The 21,529-nt window shown below is 45.8% G+C and overlaps 1 protein-coding gene across 5 annotated transcripts in view; it reads right to left on the bottom strand.

Moving 5' to 3' along the window:
- Positions 1 to 3,772: 3,772 nt before the first annotated feature.
- Positions 3,773 to 21,529, bottom strand: part of Hs3st2 (heparan sulfate-glucosamine 3-sulfotransferase 2) — a 104,436-nt gene continuing 86,679 nt past the window's right edge. For 2 of the 5 annotated variants that reach the window (XM_029532905.1, XM_029532908.1), the window contains exon 2: positions 3,781 to 5,125. In XM_029532905.1, coding sequence (XP_029388765.1) covers positions 4,507 to 5,118 — 612 coding nt within the window. In that variant the 5' untranslated portion in view covers positions 5,119 to 5,125 and the 3' untranslated portion in view covers positions 3,781 to 4,506. Of the gene's footprint in view, positions 5,126 to 16,671; positions 16,750 to 17,863; positions 17,951 to 21,529 lie in introns of those variants that run through there. The other 3 variants (XM_029532903.1, XM_029532907.1, XM_021212799.2) reach the window with 3 other exon arrangements.

Here is a 21,529-nt window from a genome sequence, read left to right as displayed (position 1 = left end):
TGTGTCTGTGTCTGTGTCTGTGTCTGTGTCTGTGTCTGTCTCGGTCTCGGTCTCGGTCTCGGTCTCGGTCTCTGTCTCTGTCTGTTTCTCTCTCTCTCCTGTGTGAGTCTCCCTGAGGAGGCCTTTTGGTTTCAGATGCAATAGTCAGACTTCATCTATTTAAACTGTACTAATTTGGGACTTATGCAACTTTGCCCTGGGGCAGCCTAAGCGAGAGGGAACAGTTACACTAGATTAAAAATCAGAGCTTGCTGAGTAGACTCATGTACTCTGAATTTCTGTCATTTCGGCTAGGATTTTAAAGATACTTTAGCATCTTTCATTTGCATACAATGATGGATATGCTAATTACAGTAGACATACCTATTCATTAAGATGGGGTGGCTGCTTAGCCTGGGCGGTCTGCGGATGCTGGCAATGTATAAGAATGAAGCTTATCTGCACACAATGTTCAAGATTTTTATAAATTCTTAGTGAATTTGCCTAAAGTTGAGATAAACTATCAAATTTTACTGACTTTATCAGGGGCTCCTTTTATGTCCCAGAGATTCTGTCTCCCAGTGGCTATGGCGTTGGCCAGAGTGTAGTTCAGGATACCAGGGCATTAAATACATTTCAGTGGGAAATACTATAGGACAATTTATTGTCACTCACATACATTGTCTGTCTGTTCCTTAGTGGCTCAGAGTCCAGTTCCAGGAAGTAATGGCTACTCATTCCTCTGCATCACATTTGCAGATCAACAGGGATAAACTCACGAAGTCACTTCTCAGTACCATGGGTACAGTCCTCGGCTGTCCGGAAGATGCGTGGCTCACAAGACCAACACAAACATCCATCCATCCATCCATACATACATACATACAATGAACACCTTAGGCTTTTGTGTCCTTGACCTTGGCAAGTCAGATTATGCCTTCCAATGACCTATAGGCACTTAGAACTCTTCATTTGGTTCCACAAGGCAGGATAAGAACTTGGTATCTCTGCCTTCATTTAGAACCTGGTTCCCTTTCTTTGGGTTGCCTGCTCACCTCAGCATGCAGGGATGATAATCACCCAAGGAGTGTCTATCTAGAAACCCTAGATGTCTAGCTTATTTTACTCTCTTTCAAGGCCAAAGGCACAAAGATAAGAATCGCAGAGGTCTTTTACGACATCCTGTTCAGGATCCTCAAGGACATCCAAAGTCTAATCATTATCTTAAGTCTGTAGTTACCTCTGATTGCAGGAATGGCAGAGCCTTGTACTGACAGAGCACCTCCCAAATGAAGGAAATTACCTATCAATGGGAGGTGTCCTGGAGCAGAGGTGATCATCCCATGGTCACCAGGTTGCTTCCCCCAAGTGATACGGTTTTCTCTGAACCATCCTGAAGAACCAGAACTGGGCACATGCATCCAGACCACACCTTAACCAGAGCGGCTTAATTATGGTCCAGCTCTTGCCCACCCCACCCCACCCCCTGCCCCTGGTGCAATTCTTCTTTTGTTTAAACCTAAAGCTCTACTCAGTTCCCTAAAGATGGACTTGGAGTCATGTGATCCCTTTATCTGTTCCCCTTCCCAGTATAAATATGGATCAAAAGACCTCTCTCTGCTTTTTATCAGTATTCACCTTCTTAACTGGTTTGTTGGGACAGGAGGTTGAGCTCAACCTGCTGGGGTTTTTGCCCTAAAACTTCATTAACACCTCTGTAATGCTTAGCAGAACATGCAAACCTACAGTAGTCTCACTGCAAACATGTAATGGATGGATGTGTAGGTGTGTGGGTGGATGCTGAAGACCAGGGCCTTGGGTAATGATGTGCCAAAGAAATAAACTGCAGCAGTATGCTTCCTGCACAGCTCCACGGAGCATGAAAGAGTCTTGATCTTCAAAGAGCTCATGATCTATGGTGGAAACACATTTAAATACCTAACTGTTATCTAGGGTGATAAAAACCTGCTATTGACAAATGAATATAGAAGACTGAGCAGCTGTCAGCAGAGGGAGGTGACCTTACAGATGCCAAGCAAGAACACCTGAATGAAGTCTTACTGGGATTCTGGTTTCTGAATGAGACAGAGATGTGGGGGAGGAAGAAGAATAAGCATTCCACGGCAAAAGAGAGTGCATGGACCAGAGTGTGGGGACTTGAAAGGGACACAGGAAAGCATGTGATTCTGGAGTGTTGGAGAATATGAGAAAGAAGCAGGAGGTGAGCCAGATGATGGGCATCAGGATCGTCTTGGGTGCCATGTTGGATGAATTGGACACCATCCTTAGAGTCTGGGACATTCAAGGCAAGACTGGGAAATATTCACAAGGGTCAAGCAGATTATGCACATCAAGGAAGGGAGCAATGTGGGAGCTGGGAAGCTCAGGAGTGCAGGGCCATATCCAAAAGTGGCTGTCAATTCTCATGTCAGAGTATAGGCTTTGTGTAGTCAAGTTTCTCTTTCTTTCTTTCTTTCTTTCTTTCTTTCTTTCTTTCTTTCTTTCTTTCTTTCTTTCTTTCTTTCTTTCTTTCTTTCTTTCTCTTTTTTCTTTCTTCCTTTCTTTCATTCTTTCTTTCTCTCTTTCTCTCTCTTTCTCTTTCCTTCCTTCTCTCTTTCTCTCTCTTCCTCTCTTTCTTTATCTTTTTTTCTTTCTTTCCTTCCTTCTTTTTTTTTAAAGCAAAGCTGAAACCCTACATTTTGAGGCGAATACTTTCTGTTTGTAAACACTGACAGCTATTTCAAAGCTTTATGCTGGCCAAGCAAAAATATCTATCTGATTCTTCCCTCAGTCCTTGGGCCTTCAGTTTGGTATTTTAAGCTGAAAGCATCTAGGCAGAGATGTTATCCAACCCAAATCATGTTTCAGAGAAGAAGCTGGACCTGCAGTATGTGACTCTAATCCCAGATACTTAGGAGGCTGAGGCTGGAGGACCCTAAGCTCAAGGCTACCTTGAGCAACTTAGTAAAACCCTACTCAAGATTAAATAGAGAGGCAGGGAGATAGCAGAGTCAGTAAAGCTTCCCAAGCAAGCACGAGAACCTGCATTTGGTCCCCAGTACCCAAGGTAAAAGTTGAACATAGTATCGTGTGTTTGCAATCCTTGCACTGGGGAAACTCAGGCAGATCCCAGGGACTTTCTGGTTAGCCAGCTAAGCCTGATTGACAAGCTCTAGGCCAGTAAGAGCCTCTGCCTCAGAACAGAACAGAACAACAACAAAACCACAATACAACAATTAAACAACAACAATAACAAACCCAGGTGGACAATCTACCTGAAAAACAATATCCTAATTGGTAAGCCTGAGGCTAGCGAGAGACTGTCTCAAAAGGCAGAGGGATGGCCTGTTTGATGAGTGATACCCGAGACTGACCTTTGTCCTTCACATACACATGCACACACGTGCATGTACATCTACACACCCATTTGTACACTCTCCTCCCTGTGTGTACAAGACACATTAACACAGTAAGAAAATAAATGTAAAAATGATGAGGCTCTATCTTAGTTTCAGAACACGTGCCTAGCATGCATGAGGATCTGGATTCAATGCCTAGTGCTGAAGATAAAGAAATACAATAAACACGTTCCTTGCAGATCTCCATGTGATCTTTCTGTACCAGTTTCTTACAGCCAGAAACCACCATCCCCCATCTAGACCCTGGCTTCTCCCGACACAGTCTTCACACCCACACCCACTTCCAGCTGTCCTCCCAAGTCCTCCACATCCCTGACTACTTCTTACACTGGGTTTTACTGAGGAAGGCCTGCCTTAGACAGAAACACTCAGTGTTAAGGACACGAGAGAGCCATATTTATTTCACATGGACAAGCATGATCCCGTGCATGCTGAACATGAAAGCTCGCGTGAAGAAAGTACCCGTAACAGCAGAATTATGTGCTTTTGTCCGCAGGGAGCAGGGAGAGTCACAGAGTGCTTTTCAAAGACATCGTCCTCCGAGCACAGTGGAGACCACAGGCTTTGAAGTCACTGGCTTATTTCAGCATCAGAGTCCATCTCCTGGAGTGGCCAGAGAGGGGTTTGGGGCTCTGCACACTGTTGATGAACTGCTGTGGTCTGAGGAGGGTGGAGGGGCGTTCCCCTATCCCATCACTCAGGGCTGCAGGGGAAAATTAAGCTCAGAGGGAAGGTACATGCCACTTGGAATTATGCCCACCACTGAGTGTACAGTGTTGGGATGAACTGCTGTTCTCACATAACAGAACCATCTCCACTCAGAATATCCCCCAACATCAGGAGATCCTCTCTTCTTACAGTAATTCCCCAAGACCATTCATGGGTGGATGGGAGCAGATTCTAGAACTGAATGGGTGTGCCAGAAGAAGACAGGGTTTTCCTGGACAGAGCAGGAACCACCAGTCTCTTGAACTTTACTCAGTTTTCTGGTTCCAAGATGATCGATCATGGGGTTCAATATGAGAAGAGGGGCTGGAGATGGGGATCAGGATCTCTGGGAGCAAACCTTTCGGAAGAGACAAGAGTAGAGCCCTTGAACCTTGTAGACTCACTCCCACCGGAAGTCCTGTCCAACAGTTTCATAAAATTTAATATTATAAGGTCTATAAAATTCCCGGAGCTGGTCTATAACTTCAGGGTCGATCTGTACATGAGTTCTCCCTTTCGATTTGCCCAGGCATCGAGGCAGGAGGGTTGACTCTGGTTTTTTCAAGCAAGGGAATCCTTTGGTCTTGTTGAAGTAGAAGTGCTTGTCTGTGATGAATCTCTTGATGCCCAGGAAGTCCTGAATGCGCCCCATCTCACCAGCAGGGTCGGTGATGAGCCGCTCGCCACTGACGAAGTGGATCTGGGCCAGTGGGAAGTACCGCAGCCAGCTCTCCAGGTGCAGCGCGTACATGCCGATGCGAATAGCATTCCAAGACACGTCCACCAGGCCTAGACTGCGGTTGCGGAAGGACAGGCCCTCGAAGGTGGGGATGTCCGGCTTCTTGGAAAGAGTCTGCGTGTAGTCAGAGATGGCTCGTGTCACCGGGTTCCGTACCACCACTATCAGCTTGGTGTCTCGTGACATGTTGAAGATCCGCCGAGGGGCTTCTTGAGTGACGAAATAGCTGGGCGTCTTCTCCAGTGTGATCTGGGTCTCCAAGGTCCTTGGCATCAGGCTCCTGGGGGGGGGGGAGGACGCAGAAGCAACACATCATTAGAGAGTGGCTGTTTTGGGTTGCTGCTGTTAGCTTCCTCCCCTAGGTGACCCATGCTGGCCCCCTCTCTCCTATCCCGTTTGAGGTTATTACTTGGTGAGAAACTCACTTCAACTAACATTGCATTGTGTGTGTGTGTGTGTGTGTGTGTGTGTGTGTGTGTGTGTGTGTGTGTGTTTTATAAAAAATTTTAAGACAGAAGCAAATTAAATATCTGTCACTATGGGTTAAAACAAAGTGTTTAACCAGTAGGTCTATAAGTATTAATATGTAACGATTACAGTAAGTCTCCACATCCAAGGGTTCTACAGCCAATTGATTGTGGATCGAAAATATTTGGGGAGGCCAAGCAAGTGTGTTAGCCTGAGTTTGGATACCCAGAATTCACATAAAGATGAGTATTCGTACGTCTGTAAATACCAACACTCCTATGTAAGATACGCAGAGATGGGGAGTCTGGAGGCTATTGGCCAGGTAGCTTGGTAGATACAGCAGAGAAACAAAGAGATCCTGCTTCAAACAAGGTGGAAGATAAGGAATGGTGCCTGAGGTTGTCCTCTGGTCTCCACACACGACATACACACACACACACACACACACACACACACACTTTAGGAAAATGTGCATGTGCTAAATACATACAGATGTTCCTTTGTATATAATATTGACACTGTATTATGTACTATAAACCAGCCACCTAGAGATGATTTGAAGATTACACAAGTGTAGGATGGAACACAGATACTATGCCGTTTTCTACAAGAGACTTCAACATCCACGGAGTTTGGACTTACATCAAGGATAACCCTATTCTTTGTAATGAGGAAAGGCCATACGGCAGCTTGTCTCAGGAGGGAGACTCAGGCCTCTGGTGATTGTAGTTAGCGCTGGGAGAGGGATCTGTATGTGGGAAGGGAGAGCTAGGCAATTGGGGATAAATGAGAATTACATTTGATTGTATAATCTTTTACGCTGCTTGAAATTTTTAATGTGGTTATTATGTATTCAAAAATACAAAGCAAGCCGTGGAGTATTATCCTGGCCAAAAATATTTCTTCAAATATATTAAAATCTTTTTTTTTTTTTTTTGAGGAGCAAAAGGCTTGTTTTTTGCAAGAATAGAAACTGTAATAGAAATACGTTCTTCTACGAAAAAAACAAAAAAATATCTGAATTACATCCTTTGTGTCAGGCTGCATGAAACACAGGCCTCTCTGGGCAGGCAGCAACTTCAGTCAGAGCCAGGCAGTGCAACCTGCAACCCTCTTTCCCTTTTTTTTTTTTTTTTTTTTTTTTAAATTTTCTGGCTCTGCTTGGGACTTCAGAGGATGAAGGTAGCTACTCTGCAGTGTCCCTTCCAGATCTCTCTCTCCAGCCTGGATGGAGAACACCCCTGGTTCCCAGTTACTGCTTTTCCCCTGAAGGTCGTGGTTTGTCTTTATAGCAGTATTTGTCGCTGGCTGCTTGCACGGGAACATTGCATGAGGATATAACTTTTCCTTTCTTCCTTTCTGGTTCTTTCTTTGTTAGTGCATTTCATTTTTTTTCTCTCACATTCTTATTTAAATAAAGATTATCTAGGGGTTCTATCCTTAACCAATTAATTAAAAATATTTTGGGCTATTTCGTCTTAAAGCTCATTTTTAAGGTTCACAGGGAATCAGATGAGGCTGACAAGGAAGCAGAGTTAAGACAAACGGTTTCCCCAGGCCTATGTCCCTCCAACAGTACACATCATTACCACCCCCCCTCCAAACATCATCCTCACACTTCTCTGGGACACAGACTCGCCCTCCCCAGTGTTCTCCTTTCCTCCTGTCACCTCCACCTGTCCTCCTGTCACCTCCACCTGTCCTCTTGTCACCTCTACCTGTCCTCACAGCTTTGCATGGTCTACTCTGTCACCAGCTTTTCTTTTCTTTCCCCTAGAAACACTCACAGCCAACCCTTGGGCCTTGTCATCAAAGCTGTTAAAAAGCTTCACCCTGCAGCTCATTCTAGGGCCAGCCATATCCACATAGAACCTCTGAGTGTGGCTTTGCTGGGGACAGAGTCCATGCAGATGTAAAGGTGAAGTCCCACATCCTGGACCAGTGAGACTCAAATCCATGGCAGTAACCTTAGACAGGCAGGGAAGAGGGTGGGCTGAGGCAGTAATGTAGTGAACATGACGGCCCAGAACAACAAGGTTGTCACCAGCAGCTACAAGACGGGCACGGGGCAGTGTTTCTTCACAGTGTGATAGGAGACAAACTCTGCTAGCAATCTCACCTCCAAAACAGTGGAAAGAACCATCTTCTGATGTTTTAATGTTTTCTGGTTATTTGTTACAGCAGCCTCAGGAAAGGACAGGTTACATCTTTGTCTCCTTTCACCTTTAGCACAGTTCCAAACTCATACCTGTCCACAACTTTACCTAGGAGACTCTTGATTTCACTTTCTACCATTTTTTTTGGACCTATTGGACAATAATTTCAGTACCATCCTTATTTACCACCTGGTCTCTCAGTCTCTAACAATGAAATATTCCAGCTTTTATTCTTTCCAATTCTGCTCCCAAGTTTCTAACCGGTATTCAGGATTGCTGAACCTTCAGACAGCATCAGTTCTAGCTTTTTTTTTTCCCCTGGTCTTTACAACACTCCCATCATCTGGTGTTTCAAATTCTCACTGTAAGCTCCCAACCCTGCTTCTCTTACCCACTCTTACTTAATACGAGGCTAGCCTCCTCTACATTGGAAAGGTAGACACTCCTATTTTCCAATTCCTTCAGCTTCCTTCCATTCAGTCTTGAAACTGACCTTTATCTGAACCTATCCCCAGGTCCTCTTGCTAGTTTCAGAGAATGAGGTGTGCTGGGCTCATGGTCCACCTGTGAGAACAAGATGTGCTGAGCTCATGGTCCACCTGAGAGAACAAGGTATGCTGGGCCTTACTCACTGGCCCATCTGGCTTAGCTCACTCCTCAGGATTCTCTGAATATACATCTGTAGGCTCCACATTCACTACACAGGAGTGCTGATGCAACTGATATTTTTGTTTCAAAACCCAAGGTCTGTGTCAAATTGCCTAGGCTGAAAGTTTTAATAGGGTTATTAGTATGGAATGGGCAAAATTTTAAAATGTGGGCTATCAAGCCAGGTATGGCAGCATGTCTGTTATCCCAGAACTTGGAAGGCAGAGCCAAGAGGATTATGAGTTTTAGGGTATCCTAGGAGACTCCCACCCTGTCTCAAAAGAGAGTTAGAACAAGCCCATACATATTTCGATAGAATTCCTTGGCTGGAGTTTCTTAGACATAGCCTTGTATACATTATAATTAAATGATTAGGGGTTTATGATGAGACACAATTGCACATATAGGGCAGGACAGTTAAATCTCCTCTAAAGGTTTTCCAAACTCCATGGGCATTATCAATGCACAGGTCTTCCTGGGCATAAGACTTGGTGCTTGAATGGCCATTAAGTATATTTCTTTGCTATATCCTATGGTGCAATAAGGACTATCTGAGTAGAACAGGGGAGGCAGCACTTCCCGAGTCTTAGTAGGCCGGTTGTGAACTTATGCCCTCAGCATCCACTAACATCTCCCCCTTTGCTAGTTTGGAGAATTCCAATCAATTCTGGCAACCTCCAGAGTATCATAGCATCCCCCAACTGGACTCTAACAGAGTTTCTACCATTCTAATTCCTAATCGGCACATCAGTTTCATGACCAGAGCTAAAATAAAGGGACCAGGTTAGGGGCTGGAGAGGTGGCTCAGCCGGCATCAGTACTTGCTGTGACATGAGCATCTGAATTTGGATTCTGGTACCCACAAACATAGCCAGGTGTGTTGAGCATGTGTGTAACCCCAGTACTGAAACAGGAGGATTGCTGGGGCTTGCTGGCTGTCACCCTAGCTCCAGGTGCAGTGAGAGGCCCCATCTCAAGGGAATGATGGGTGGAGAGAGTGATCGAGCAGGACACTCACGGTCCTTCCCTAGCTTCCGCGCGCGCACGCACGCGCGTACACACACACACACACACACACACACACACGCCATGTGGGGACATGAGACTTCACCTTGAGGTCTGCCTTTTCTCCTTATGTCACAGATGGAATTTTGCTTTACAGTTGCCAGCAAACAGATGAACGCTTCTCCCACAGTGCATGCCTCTGAAGTCTCTAGCTCCCTTCGTTTCTACATAGCACTAAAATAAATAAATAATACAAGGAGAGTCTTCCTACACTTGCTGTTTGGACTTGCCCTCCATCTTCATTTTACCTTGCTCAGCAAGGATTTTCCCTACAGTCAGTCACAGCCCGGATTTCTCTTTGTGGAGCTGCCACACTCCTGCTTTGGACAGAGTCTTGGTGAGTTGAAGAACGGGTGTGTGATGGAAGTCGGGCAAATGAAGGCCTGTCTAGTGTCCTAAGACTGAAAATGTGTAATAAGGACCGAAGATGGAGCCCTACCAACCAGCCACGGGGTCCTGGAGGAGGCTCCTGAAGTATGTGTTAGCAGCTTGTCAGGACCTTACCGTTTCTGAGGTGTGATTCTTGATTTCCTTTGGAGTTTGTGAGTTACACACACCCTACCGATAAGTGACTGCCTCTTAAGCGACATGTGGCTCCTGTTGCTTGTAGCCCTCACTTTCGCAATCCGGCCTCTTCTTCTTCCTTTCTGTTGAAGCTACTCCTACTCTTCTCATGATAAACCCCATGAGGGTAGGCCAGGGTGCAGCACATAGGTAAATGTTCCATCAGCGTCTGCCCACAAAGCATGGCACGTGTCCCCACATCTCTACCAATATGTATTTAAGATTTGTTTGTTTGTTTATATGTGTGTGTGTGTGTGTGAGAGAGAGAGAGAGAGAGAGAGAGAGAGAGAGAGAGAGAGAGAGAATATGGTGGTTACTGCGTGTACGTCTGTGTATCATTTTTTTTACAGTTCCCATGGAGTCCAGAAGAGAGCCCTGGATCCTCTGGAACTGGAGTTACAGATGGTTATGAACCTCTATGTGGGTGCTGGTTGAACCTGGGTATTCTGGAAAAGCATCCAGTGCTCTCCACTGCTAAGTCATCTCTCCAACCCCTCTCTCTATATTTGAGTTTTCATGTAATCAACAAACCCTCAAATACAGCTATGCTCTGAGTTCCTCAGCCTCTCTCAAATTCCTGACTTTCTCTGGTCTATTCTGGACTTTCTCAATAAACTGCACAATCATCCCGATGATCTCCGTCCTCCCCAGCCTTTAGTCATCACCTAGGGGCTGATTCATAAGTTGGTCATGGATGCTGTAACTTCAGCCTCCCTGTGTTCTAAACTGCCAGTGTCCGACTGTCTGTGGACCAAACACTTCAACGCCCCATTTTCCTTCTCAAATTGTAATTGCTGTACAGACAGAAAAACAAAACAACAAAAAATGTCTGTCTTTTTTCCTTGGAACATTTGTCTTCCTAACCTTCCCAAGTCTTTGTGCTCCTCACCTAGTCTCAGGGCTCGCCTGCTGTAGCTTACTCTCTGATGTGCATGCTTCTACTGGCTTCAAACCATTCTGCCATCAGGGGAAACGCTCTAAAGCCAATCCAATCAACGCAAACCTCAGTGACTCCTTAGAATAAAGCTGGGATTCTGTGGAGTGTGAGTTCCCTGCCTACCTTTCTAGAATTAATTTCCATCACTCCTGGTAACTTGATGGTCATGCCACGCTGAACATAAATCCCACTCTGCAAATACAGGTGTTTTGTAATATATGGTTTTTCCTTGGCTGAATTCATTTTTTGTCTATACGCGTGCACTTGCATGTGGAGGCCAGGGGTCAACCTTGGGTGTCACTCTTCATGGATTGGTCCACTTTGGACGTTTTGAAACCAGGTCTCTCATTGGTTTGGAGTTTGCAGATTCAGCTAGACTGGTAGCCTTTGAGCCCCAGGGATCCACGGATCTCAGCCTCCCTCCCTCGGGGAGATTTCGTAAATACTCAGTGGTCAGCTTTCTATGTAGAACTCCTCTCGCTTGTGTGGCAAGCACTTTGCTGGCCGAGCTATCTTCGCCCTCCTGGATATTTAACCTCTCGAGATTTGACACTGGCTTTTTCCTCCCTCGTGCTGATGAACACTTTCTCATCTTTACAAACTCAAACTGAAGTCACACATCCTTGTTGTCTCCTGGTGTTTTATATTTATCAGCAGCATCCTATCGTTTGGTAATTACCTCTTATGTCTCTTTTTGGTAATTATCTCTTATGTCTCTTTTTATTACTAAAGATTATTAGCTATTTGGAGATGTCTCTTGTTTATCTTTGCCTTCATATAACCTGGCTCACCATCATTGCTCAGTGAGTGGATCCAAGATTCATTCTCAGAAACGAGCCTGTTGGGAAGTAGCCCGGGTCAGCCAGCATTCTGTCACTGTAACAACACAATGCCCTACGCAATCAACTTATGAGGACACATGTTTATTTTGGCTCACAGTCGTGGCTGAACAAGTCTGTAGTAATGGGCTCCTTTTCTTGTAGCCTAAATGTCTTGGGGGCATGTAGGAGAACATATGGTTGAGAAAGGTTTCTACTTCACAGGCAAGAAGCACAAAAGGAGCTGGCTCTAAAACCCTTTTTGAGAGCACACTCCAATGACCAAAGGGTCTCCCACTAGGCCCTGCCTCTGAAAGGCTTCACCACCTCCCAGTAGCACCATGGGCTGGGGACTAAGTTGTTAACATTTCGGCGTTTGGAGGACATGTTTGTAGATAGTGTGGCTTTATGAGTCTTCGGCAATCATTTATAAGCTTAGTACTTAGCATTCTGGCAGAGAAAGGCCTTGGCATACTCATTGAAGCAGCATTTTTGTTGTTCCAAAGATGTTATTGTGGCCATAGGTGTCATAGGGTTGAACTGGATATCCAAACTCTGTTTGCACCACACACGCCAGAAGCAGGAAGGGAAATGGGGCTTAAGGGAGCACCCTGTCACGTACACACACATAGCATTGCTGTGTAGTTCTCTGCACTGGCTCCCTTGCAAGGCTCAGCACTGTTCCTGGTGACCACCCTGGGATTTCCTGGGGAAGTGCTTCACCTGAATCCCAAGCCAGACTCACTCAGCTAGAAAGTCTGAGCACAGATCCAGGAGCCTCAGTGAGAAAGCTTATGTCTCTACTGAGCAAAGGATGGTAGAGAGCAGTGATTCTTGCCCTTCCTAAGGCTGTGACCCTTTAATACAGTTCCTCATGTTGCGGTGATTCCGGACCATAAAATTGTTTTTGTTACTACTTTATAACTGTAATTCTGTTACTGGTATGAATCATAATGCAAGTATCTGTGTTTTCTGATGTTCTTAGGTGACCCCTGTGTAAGAGTTGCTCTATCCCCAAAGGGGTTGTGACCCCTAGGTTGGGAACTGCTGGTGTGGACTACTCATTCCTGTACCACACCGCCTTCACTAGAGCTGCTCATGAGTAATGGTTACCATGTGTCCCATGTTCCTGCCTCCTTCCCTCATACGTCCCTACTCAGTGGGATTTTGGCAAGAGTCTATAGATTGGTGTGTGTGTGTGTGTGTGTGTGTGTGTGTGTGTGTGTGTGTATGTGCGAGTTTAAGGCAAAAATCACACATATTCCAGGCTGGCCTCAAACTTGCTTTGTAGTCAAGGATGACCTTGAACTTCTGATTTTCTTGCCTCTACCTGACAAGTTCAGGGAATCACAGGTTTGTGATATCACATGCAGTTTATGTGTTTCTATAGATCAAACCCAGGGTGTGCATGCCTGTGAGGCAAGCATTCTGTCAACTGAGTCATAGATCAAACCCAGGGTGTACATGCCTTTGAGGCAAGCATTCTATCAACTGAGTCATATCCCTACCCTCCCACGCCCTTTCCATTTTTAATAGTGTGTTTAGAGACTCTCCTACCATGATAGGATTTTAAACCCTTGGAGTTTGCATGGCTGTCTTTGTTCAGTGCTGTATTCTCAGCACAAGGAAGGAGGTGACTCTCAGTGGGTTTCTGAAAATACCCATTGAAGAGAGCAGGCGACAGTGGAGGCTTTCATTTGGGAAGAATGAGGCAGGAGGATCATGCATTACAACGTTGTCCCACACCTCAGAATTCTGTGCTGTGTCATCTAAAGGGAAAACTCAGACTTCTTGCAGAGCTTGCTAGAGAGAAAAAAATCCAACTGCTATTATTTATTTATTTATTACAGGACAAGATAGTAGAAAGACCACCTTATGGGAAGGAGGAAGGAATTATGTTAGCTCATGATTCCAGAAGTTTCCGTTTGTGATCAGCTGGCTCCACTATTCCCGAGCCTGTGTTGAGGCAGAAGCATCATGCTGTGGGAGTACAGGTCAGGCAGAGCTGCTCAACAGCTGAGCTTCTGCACCACACTACAGGAAGACCTGTAGGAACCGGCACTCAGGTGTAGACCCTTCTGCCAGAGGAGGAAGCCACTGATGCTTGTGGGAAGCTTAATTTAGGTACAGAGCCCAACATGGGAAATGGGAGACTTCACTCCTCAAGTCCTACCCGTCCCACAAAGCTGTTAATACCTCAAGGAAGGAAAACACCTCACATATCTTTATATCCCTGGCATATAGGAGGTGCTAAGTAAATGCTTCCCAATGAATGTATCATCGGAGAAGGGGCTGCAGAGACAAGATATGACCTTCAAAATTAAGTTTCTAGGAAGGTTCCCCCCCCCAACAATTCTTCCTAGCTGTTCAGTGTGAATTTAATAATGAATTAACAAACTTGCTGATGACACAAGTTCCAGTTTGACTCTGCGTCCACTCTGCAGCACCGTCATCTGCAGAGAAAGCCTCAGTGTGTTAGCCTTTCGGAGATACTTCCTAGCCAGACCATGATAGGTTTTCACCACCCTGGGGCTCTCTGGAGATTCCATTTCTGACTCACATTGGCTACCCAGTGGAACACAGATGGTTCCCACAGCCTCCACTGTCCACACAAGGTGCACCCCCCCCCCCCACAGGAGTCTGCTGGAGCCGGGCATTATTGGGAACACAGAATGGGCACACCTCTGATTGTTACAGACAGAGTCTCTGGAAGCCTTCCTTTCTGCTAAATTTGTGTGTTCTGCACTTGTGTTCTGGAAGGCCCAGCTGCCTGGGGGACTTTGTGATTTATTAGCTCCTAAGTGGGCAACGAGGCTCCTTGAAAAGCACCGCAGTCTCCAGGGGGATAATTAGCAGCCGCAGTGGAGGAAAGAGGCCTCTTTGCAAAGAGCTGATTCTGAAAGCAAACCCGATAAATCTTCATGCCGAGCCAGGCTCCAGACACCTGTGGCCATTTACCCTTTAGCTGAGGTAGGCCCAGACTGTGTCAAGAGGCCGCTTCCTTCCACCGCTACAGCGGCAAACCCTGACTATTAAGTGACCTTGGAGCAAAAAGGTAAATTCTAATTTAAACTCCACCACCAGTCACTCTCTGTTGCCCAGATGATACTGAGCTAGACAGCATGGCTATGGCTCTTTTGATCCTGGCCATGGCCACTGCTGGGCTACAGTCAGAGTGGGCTACAGACTAGTCAAAGTTCAGTCTGTCCTTCTGTAGGCTGTTTTTCATGCTGAGGGGACTTTGATATGTGCCCTTTGCATGAAGCATTTCTTAACCCATCTAACAGATTATTGCTTCTACCATCTCATCTATCATTTCCTTTGCCTAAAGAGATAAGGCACTTGTTTTCATCCCTCATCATTTCCATGGTACCCAGTGTAGACACAGTGCGTGTACTCTTGACACATTACCTAACTGAGCATCTCCTAGTGTTAGGAATTGTGCCTAGTGCATCTCTACATCAACAAGGTCTGTAGCCGCTGTGAATTCAACTACTCATGAATTAAGCAGGCATTTGTGTAGCACCTACTATATTCTAGGGTTACAAAGATATGTCAAGCATACATTTTTTTTTCCCTCAAGGAGTTAACAGCTTTGTGGGCAAACTGGGATTGGAGAGGGGCTGCATCAGAACTTAGCGTCCCACAAATCTGGCCACTTTATTCTCTGCCATAATGGTCTATGTCTGAAATCAATTTCCTGAAGGCCTCCTAAGTGGCCAGCTAACTCTTGTTGGGACTCAAAGCCCGTCAACTAGTCATCTGATTACCTCGGAACTGACAAGGCTGCTCTCTTCGTTGCCGTAACGACAGGAAGTTGATTCTATTGGCAGTAGATAATGCTCGGCACAGAGACTCACAGCTGGCTAAGATGCAGAGAGCAAGAGACTGTGGAGAGCTCGGCCCTAAGAGGAACATGTGCACCTCACCCTTCCCACAAAGGCTCAGGGGCCATTTCAGAAGGGGGCAGAAAAAGTGTAAGAGACAGAGACAGTAGACGACGCCAAGGAAACATGCTCTTCAGACGCAGCAGGGCAGCTGCATGTATGAACTCACAGCTGCTGTGATAGCAAGCACAGGACCTAGGCAAGCCCAAGCCAGACCAATTCCAGCGTGGAGAGAGGCGCTGGGCATGAGGCCCCATGCTAGCCATGGAGCTATTAGCAGTTGTTAGCTGCTGGGAAGGAAAAAGATAGTTTTCTCTAAGCGTGCAGGCCCTGGAAAGTCAACCACTCTCCAATGGGAGATCGCACATCTAAGATAGAGGGAAGGGGACACGAAGTTGGATGGGAAAGGAAGCAGGGTGGATCTAGAAAGAGTTGGAGGAAGGATAAATATGATACACTACATGATATTCTCAAAGTACCCATACTTTTTTTTTTTTTAAGAAAGAAAATTAGTGGAGGCCAGGTATCTGTCCCTGGGGATAAAGCCATTGGTAGAGGTGTGGAGGCCAGGCACCCGTCCCTGGGTTTCCTCAGGAGGTCCAGCCCATTGCAGGTCTCTCCTGTCACTGTGAGAAGACAGCACTGCTCTAGTCTTTCTTTCCTCTCTTTGTGACTCTCAGTTTTTAAAGGTCCCTAGTAAAGCCATACCTTGAGTATTGTAGGACTTGTCTTGGATTCCTTTATACTGGTAGACACCACATGACAGAACCATATAGAGAACAGTGGGTCCTTTTAGTGACAAGTCATGCACATATTTTGGAATTTAAGATGTTTTTCATTTTTTAATTTATTTTTGCAAAGTTTCTACAACTTGCTCATTATATTATATTATATTACAGGTGATCATGACTTTAATTTGCATTCCTTTAAATGAACATGTTGAGAGAGACTGAGATTATTTTCGTGTTCTTATTATCTGTCTGTGGCTTTTTCTGTTAGTTCTTTTCTAATGACCCACATTCCTTTTTCACAGAGGACCAAGGGAAATCACCAACGCAACACTGTTGCAGTCTGTGTGTGTGTGTGTATATATAATATATATATATATATATATATATATATATATATATATATATGCAGCAGATATCAGCTATGTACAGGGTCAAAAACCACAAACCCAAATGGAAACAAGCTAGCTAGCATTTGGTGTACTGCATCTCAGCCAATGTCTGTTCTAAGCCCAAGGACACAATCATTGTGCTCCAACTTCACAATAATCCTACCTAGCAGGTTCTCCCAGTTCCTGTTTGGGGGCTGTGGAAAGTAGGGCACAGAGGACTGAGGGAAATCACCAACGCAACACTATTGCAGTCTGGATTCAAGTGCCGCTTCAGCACTGGAGGAAAAAAACGTGAGAACATGAAAAATTCATCTTGGCACTAGGACAGCCTTTCTAGGCATGAGACAAAAACCACGGGAAAGTTAAAGCACATTAGAAAGCTACGTCTCTGCAATGGGAAAGTATCACAAATAAGAAGGACATAGCAAAAGCAGCAAGTACCTGTAGCTGGGACCACGGAGGGACGGCTTCATCTCTTTCATGTACATAGTTTATGAGTTTTCTCTGACTCCTCACAAAAAGCAAGTAATGGAGAAAGAGCCAGGAGAAGAAGAAAGGGATGTAAATTAAAGTCATGATCACCTGTAACATGGATCATTTATCCACTTATAACATAGTGAGTGTGTGTGTGTGTGTGTGTGTGTGTGTGTGTGTGTGTGTGTGTGTGTAGGCAGGGAGAAGGAGAAGAAGAAGGAGAGGGATGGAGAAGGAGAGTGCGGAGGGAGGGAGGGAGAGAGAGAGAGAGAGAGAGAGAGAGAGAGAGAGAGAGAGAGAGAGAGAGATCTCCACCTATGTCATAATGTATTTGGCAGTCAGAGGACAACCTCAGTCTTCACTCCCACCTTGCCTGCTCTTGGGAAGTCTCCTGTCTCCACTTTCCATCTTTCCCAAGTGGAGCACAGGAGTACAGATGTATGCTACTATGTCCGGGTCTGGCTTTATGTGGGTTCTCAGGGTCTAAACTCAGGTCCTCAATCTTGCTCAGCAAGCCTTTTACCTGCAAAGTCATCTCCCAGACTTGGGATATATAAATGGTGGCAAATTTTAACAAGGGTGTGAAGAAGGAAAGCTTTCTTGACAAGGTAAGAGCACAAACCAATGCACCTCTAGGAGGGCAGTTAGACATTAACCACAATGTCTAAAATGCACATCGTCTGGACATGGCCATTGCGCTTCTGGAAATTTATCCACACAAACGTGTAAAGACTTGTGTATGGATGCTCACTGCTGCAATTGTGGTAGAGATGGAGAGGCATTCAACAGAGATCCCCTCTCTTCCTCTCTGAGGACCTCCTCCCTTCTGTGACCCTACATGTACTGTTCTCACAGTTCCAAAGGATTATAGTTTTCCTTACCACATCCAACTGAGAGCCATGGCTGGGTCTTGACAGGAAGAACAATGGGGATGAGATGCATTGCTTCAAGGCCAAGGTGAGCGTACAATGGACCCATCCTGTTCCCTGTCTTTTCTAGTGCAGGAGACTCTGTGGCTCTAGAACAGAGCAAGTTTGACAAGTATAAGGAAGAGTGGGGACCTCCTACAATTAAGAAATGCCTTCCCTGAGTGGCTGTGAGCCAGGACAAGCATTTTTGTTTGTTGCTTTGTTTAATTATTATTATAATAGCAAGCATGAACCTAACTACCAACCATTATATGTAAAAGAAAGAGACTAGGAACAAACTATGTGGCCATTAGTAGGATGTGGTTAAATAAGCTCTAACAAGGCTGTGCTATAGATTATAAAGCGGCTGTTAAAAGCAAGAAAGATCTATTTAAAGACACACTCAGAAGAGAGTCCAGGGAGTATTGTTAAGTGGGAGAGGTGAGTTGCAGTCAGGTTAATGTGACCCTATTTGTGTTGAAAATCCTCACAATATGCTGGAGTGTGTATGTGTGTGTCTCTTCTGAAAGGATGCCTTAGCAGGGCTTAGGTTTGGAGAATGACCTTGGGAGATCTGCAGCAGATAGTGTTGTGCATACTGGGAATTCACTTTCACCTTTAGTTTGATGTGTTTATGGACTTGCTTCTCTTCTTGACCATGAGCATGTGTTCTTGGTCATTAAGAAACTGTAGCTTATTAAAAGCTATTTGTAAAGGCCTCCATTGATATTATTTAGGAGGACAAATGCCTGCACTGCACACGGAGGGAAGGAAGGTTGTTTGGAGTGGCTGAAGTGTGGGTGGGTGGTGAGGACATGGCAGGCATCCTTCCTCTAGATGCTGGCCCGGATAGGAGGCTGAGGGATCGTGGGTGTTAAGTGTTTTTGCGAGTGCTTAAGCAGCCCTAAGATGTTTCCTGGCAACTGGACCTCAATTTCTCAGGCTCCATCTGTGACTGAGCTTGGGGACACTAGCTGAAGGTAACTGCATATCTGCCTGTCTCCTCGGGGCTTGTCTTCTTCCTCTTCCCTCTGTCCTTCTTCCTGGGTTAAGCCAGTAAAATCTCTGTGAGGATTCACCAATGCACAAACACAGTAGGTGTCAGGAAGGGGCCTAAGTGTCTGCATATCTATCTGGCTCTACCTGGAAGCTGACTTGCCAGGCCTTGCTATTGGAGTAGCTGGGTGTCAAGGAGGCAGACCTAAGAATACTGGTGCAAGTTATGTATTTGATGAATGCGTCCTGTAGTCAGCAGCTGAATAACTGATGTCAGGTAAGGAGTTATGCATGATTAGAATTAGTAAAAACATCAGCTAGGATTTAAGTCAGAGCCGGTCTGTTTCCTGGCTTCTGTGACATTCCTACCAGCTTCCTCACCAGCAACAGGTGGATGGTTCAGACTTCCTGTGCTGCCCTGAAGTCTAAGCCAGGTAGACAGGCGAAAGCCTGTGTCAATCATAAAACGCCACACCCATCCTTGAATGGGTTTCCTGTTTTCTATTGGGTTTCCCTGATTGGATTCAAGTCACTTTGGGGGAGCCTGGTGCCTGCTTTCTCTCCTCCCAGAGTAGTCCTCTGTGGCTGTTGCTCTTTCCAGCTGAGGATCTTGATCCAGAGTGTAATGCTTCTACTTCCTCCTGTCAGTCACATTCTTCCTCATCCTGGTGCCTCTGGTTGCCAGCCCATGTCCTCCCTCTAGTGTGTGTATTTTTGTTTTATTTTGTTTTCAGATGGGACCCTGTGTAAGCCCTGCTGGCCCCAGACTCATTATGCAGTGATGGCTTTGATTTTCTGATCCTCTTGGCTCCACCCCTGGAGTGCTGGGATTACAAGCACAGGTCACCACAAGGGTTTCAAGGCCTGGATCAAACCAGGTAGGCATTCTACCCATTGAGCCACAATCGCAGCCTCTTTCAACTTTAGCCTTGGTTTATTTCTCCCTTATGTAGCATCGGGAGTGTCTACCCACTCCTTACTCCCTAACATGTTTCTTCTTGGCTTCGGGCACACATGCTCCTGAGCCCCATGCCTATTCCATAGGAATTTCTCCAGGACTTTGCATGATCTTTGCATGGCTCATCATCCACCCGTTGTCAAGCAACACCAAGGTCTAAGTGATAAGTGGATCTTACTAGTAACCTCTCCTCTCTGATCTTCATCATGGCCAGCTCAGAACTGTCTCAGCCCCCCACCCCCAGCCCCCCGAAACCAAGGCTTCACGGCCTTTCTCTAGCTCGGGCTGACCCACTCAAACTCATTTGGATGCAGCTTACTCTTGTACATTGGACATTAGCACACATGGCTAGTCTGTCATGCTCCTCTGGCCAATGAACTCTTCCTCTGCACACATGTGACATTAGCACTTTCCCACACTTTTCAATTCACCAAATCCTGCCATTTGTAGACAAGGTTGGCTCATACTTCAGATGGCATGGAAACCTCTGGAGTAAGGTGAGAATGGAGCAAACCAACCCAGCAGCTTTGGATGCCACCCTCCCTAATCTGAGTATCCATACCTTCACCACACTGCGTCTCCTACCTGAGCTGTCCATACAGCTCCTCACCTCCTGCTGTGTGTATTCAGAACCATGGGATAAGGACCAGTCAGTCTTAAGAACTCTGAGCATTCCCAGGTACTTCCAAGTTCTCCGGCCGATGACTAGATGAATCAGTAAGTTTAGTCTTTTCCCACCAAGCTTTACAACCTCTCACTCCAGAGTCCCCAGAGATGTGGATGGATTTACAGGGAGTTCTGCAAGGCAGCCCAACTTCCTGCAGCACAACAGTACCCCCTAGTGGGGCATGATCCTGATACAGCTGACAGAGTAGACACAGGCAAATCCCCAGGTGTTGCCTTTGGTGGACTTGATTGCTGATAAAAGAAGGACCTTTCTGTCTTGTCTCTCGGAAGCTGTAGGCACACCAATTCCTGCATTAAGCTTCGTGGTTGCAAAGGTCATCAGAGTTGGCTTTCTGATCATGCAGGGAACGAGATGTACTTATTGCCAAGGAGCCTACTGAGCAGTCAGTTCCCCCCATAGTATCTGGGCTCTGGTGTGCTTGAAGCTGTTGGAACCCCAGCGCTTGTTTCCAGGTTCAAGTCTTGCCTAAATCGTACAAGTGTGGATTCTCAGCTAGCCTTGGAGTAGAGCAACGCCACCTGCTAATCCCAGGGCGTTAGTATTCTTTCTGTCCAGGATAGTTAACCCTAGCTCTTCCCATGGTGCACCCTGTCTCATCCTCAGATCAAATGTCACCATGTTTCAGTGTGACTTTTGAGTCCCATGGATTCTTTCTCTCATAGATGCAAGCACAGGTGTGCAATGACTTTGCATATCTGTTTATATATTGCCTTTCTCCCCTGTGAGTTCCCCCAACTAAATCCCATCAGCAGAGGATGGTGTCTGCCTCATCTCTGTGTATCTTTAATCCTTGTCACAGAGCCAATCTCATCACAGGCAAGCAGACGGGCATGAATCATAGCCACCAAATATCTCACTTGTCAAATGAATAGGATGGGAAGGAGCCGAGGCCTAAATCAAGACAACATGGGCTCCTCGAGTAAGAAAGAGGTCCGCTGAAGATCTTCACAAAGGAGTTACACACACACACACACACACACACACACACACACACACA

Source organism: Mus pahari, chromosome 1 (assembly GCF_900095145.1).
Source record: "Mus pahari chromosome 1, PAHARI_EIJ_v1.1, whole genome shotgun sequence".
Classification (NCBI taxonomy): Eukaryota; Metazoa; Chordata; class Mammalia; order Rodentia; family Muridae; genus Mus; species Mus pahari.
The sequence above is the reverse complement of the archived record's forward strand: the minus strand, read 5'-3'. Positions and strand labels throughout refer to the sequence as shown.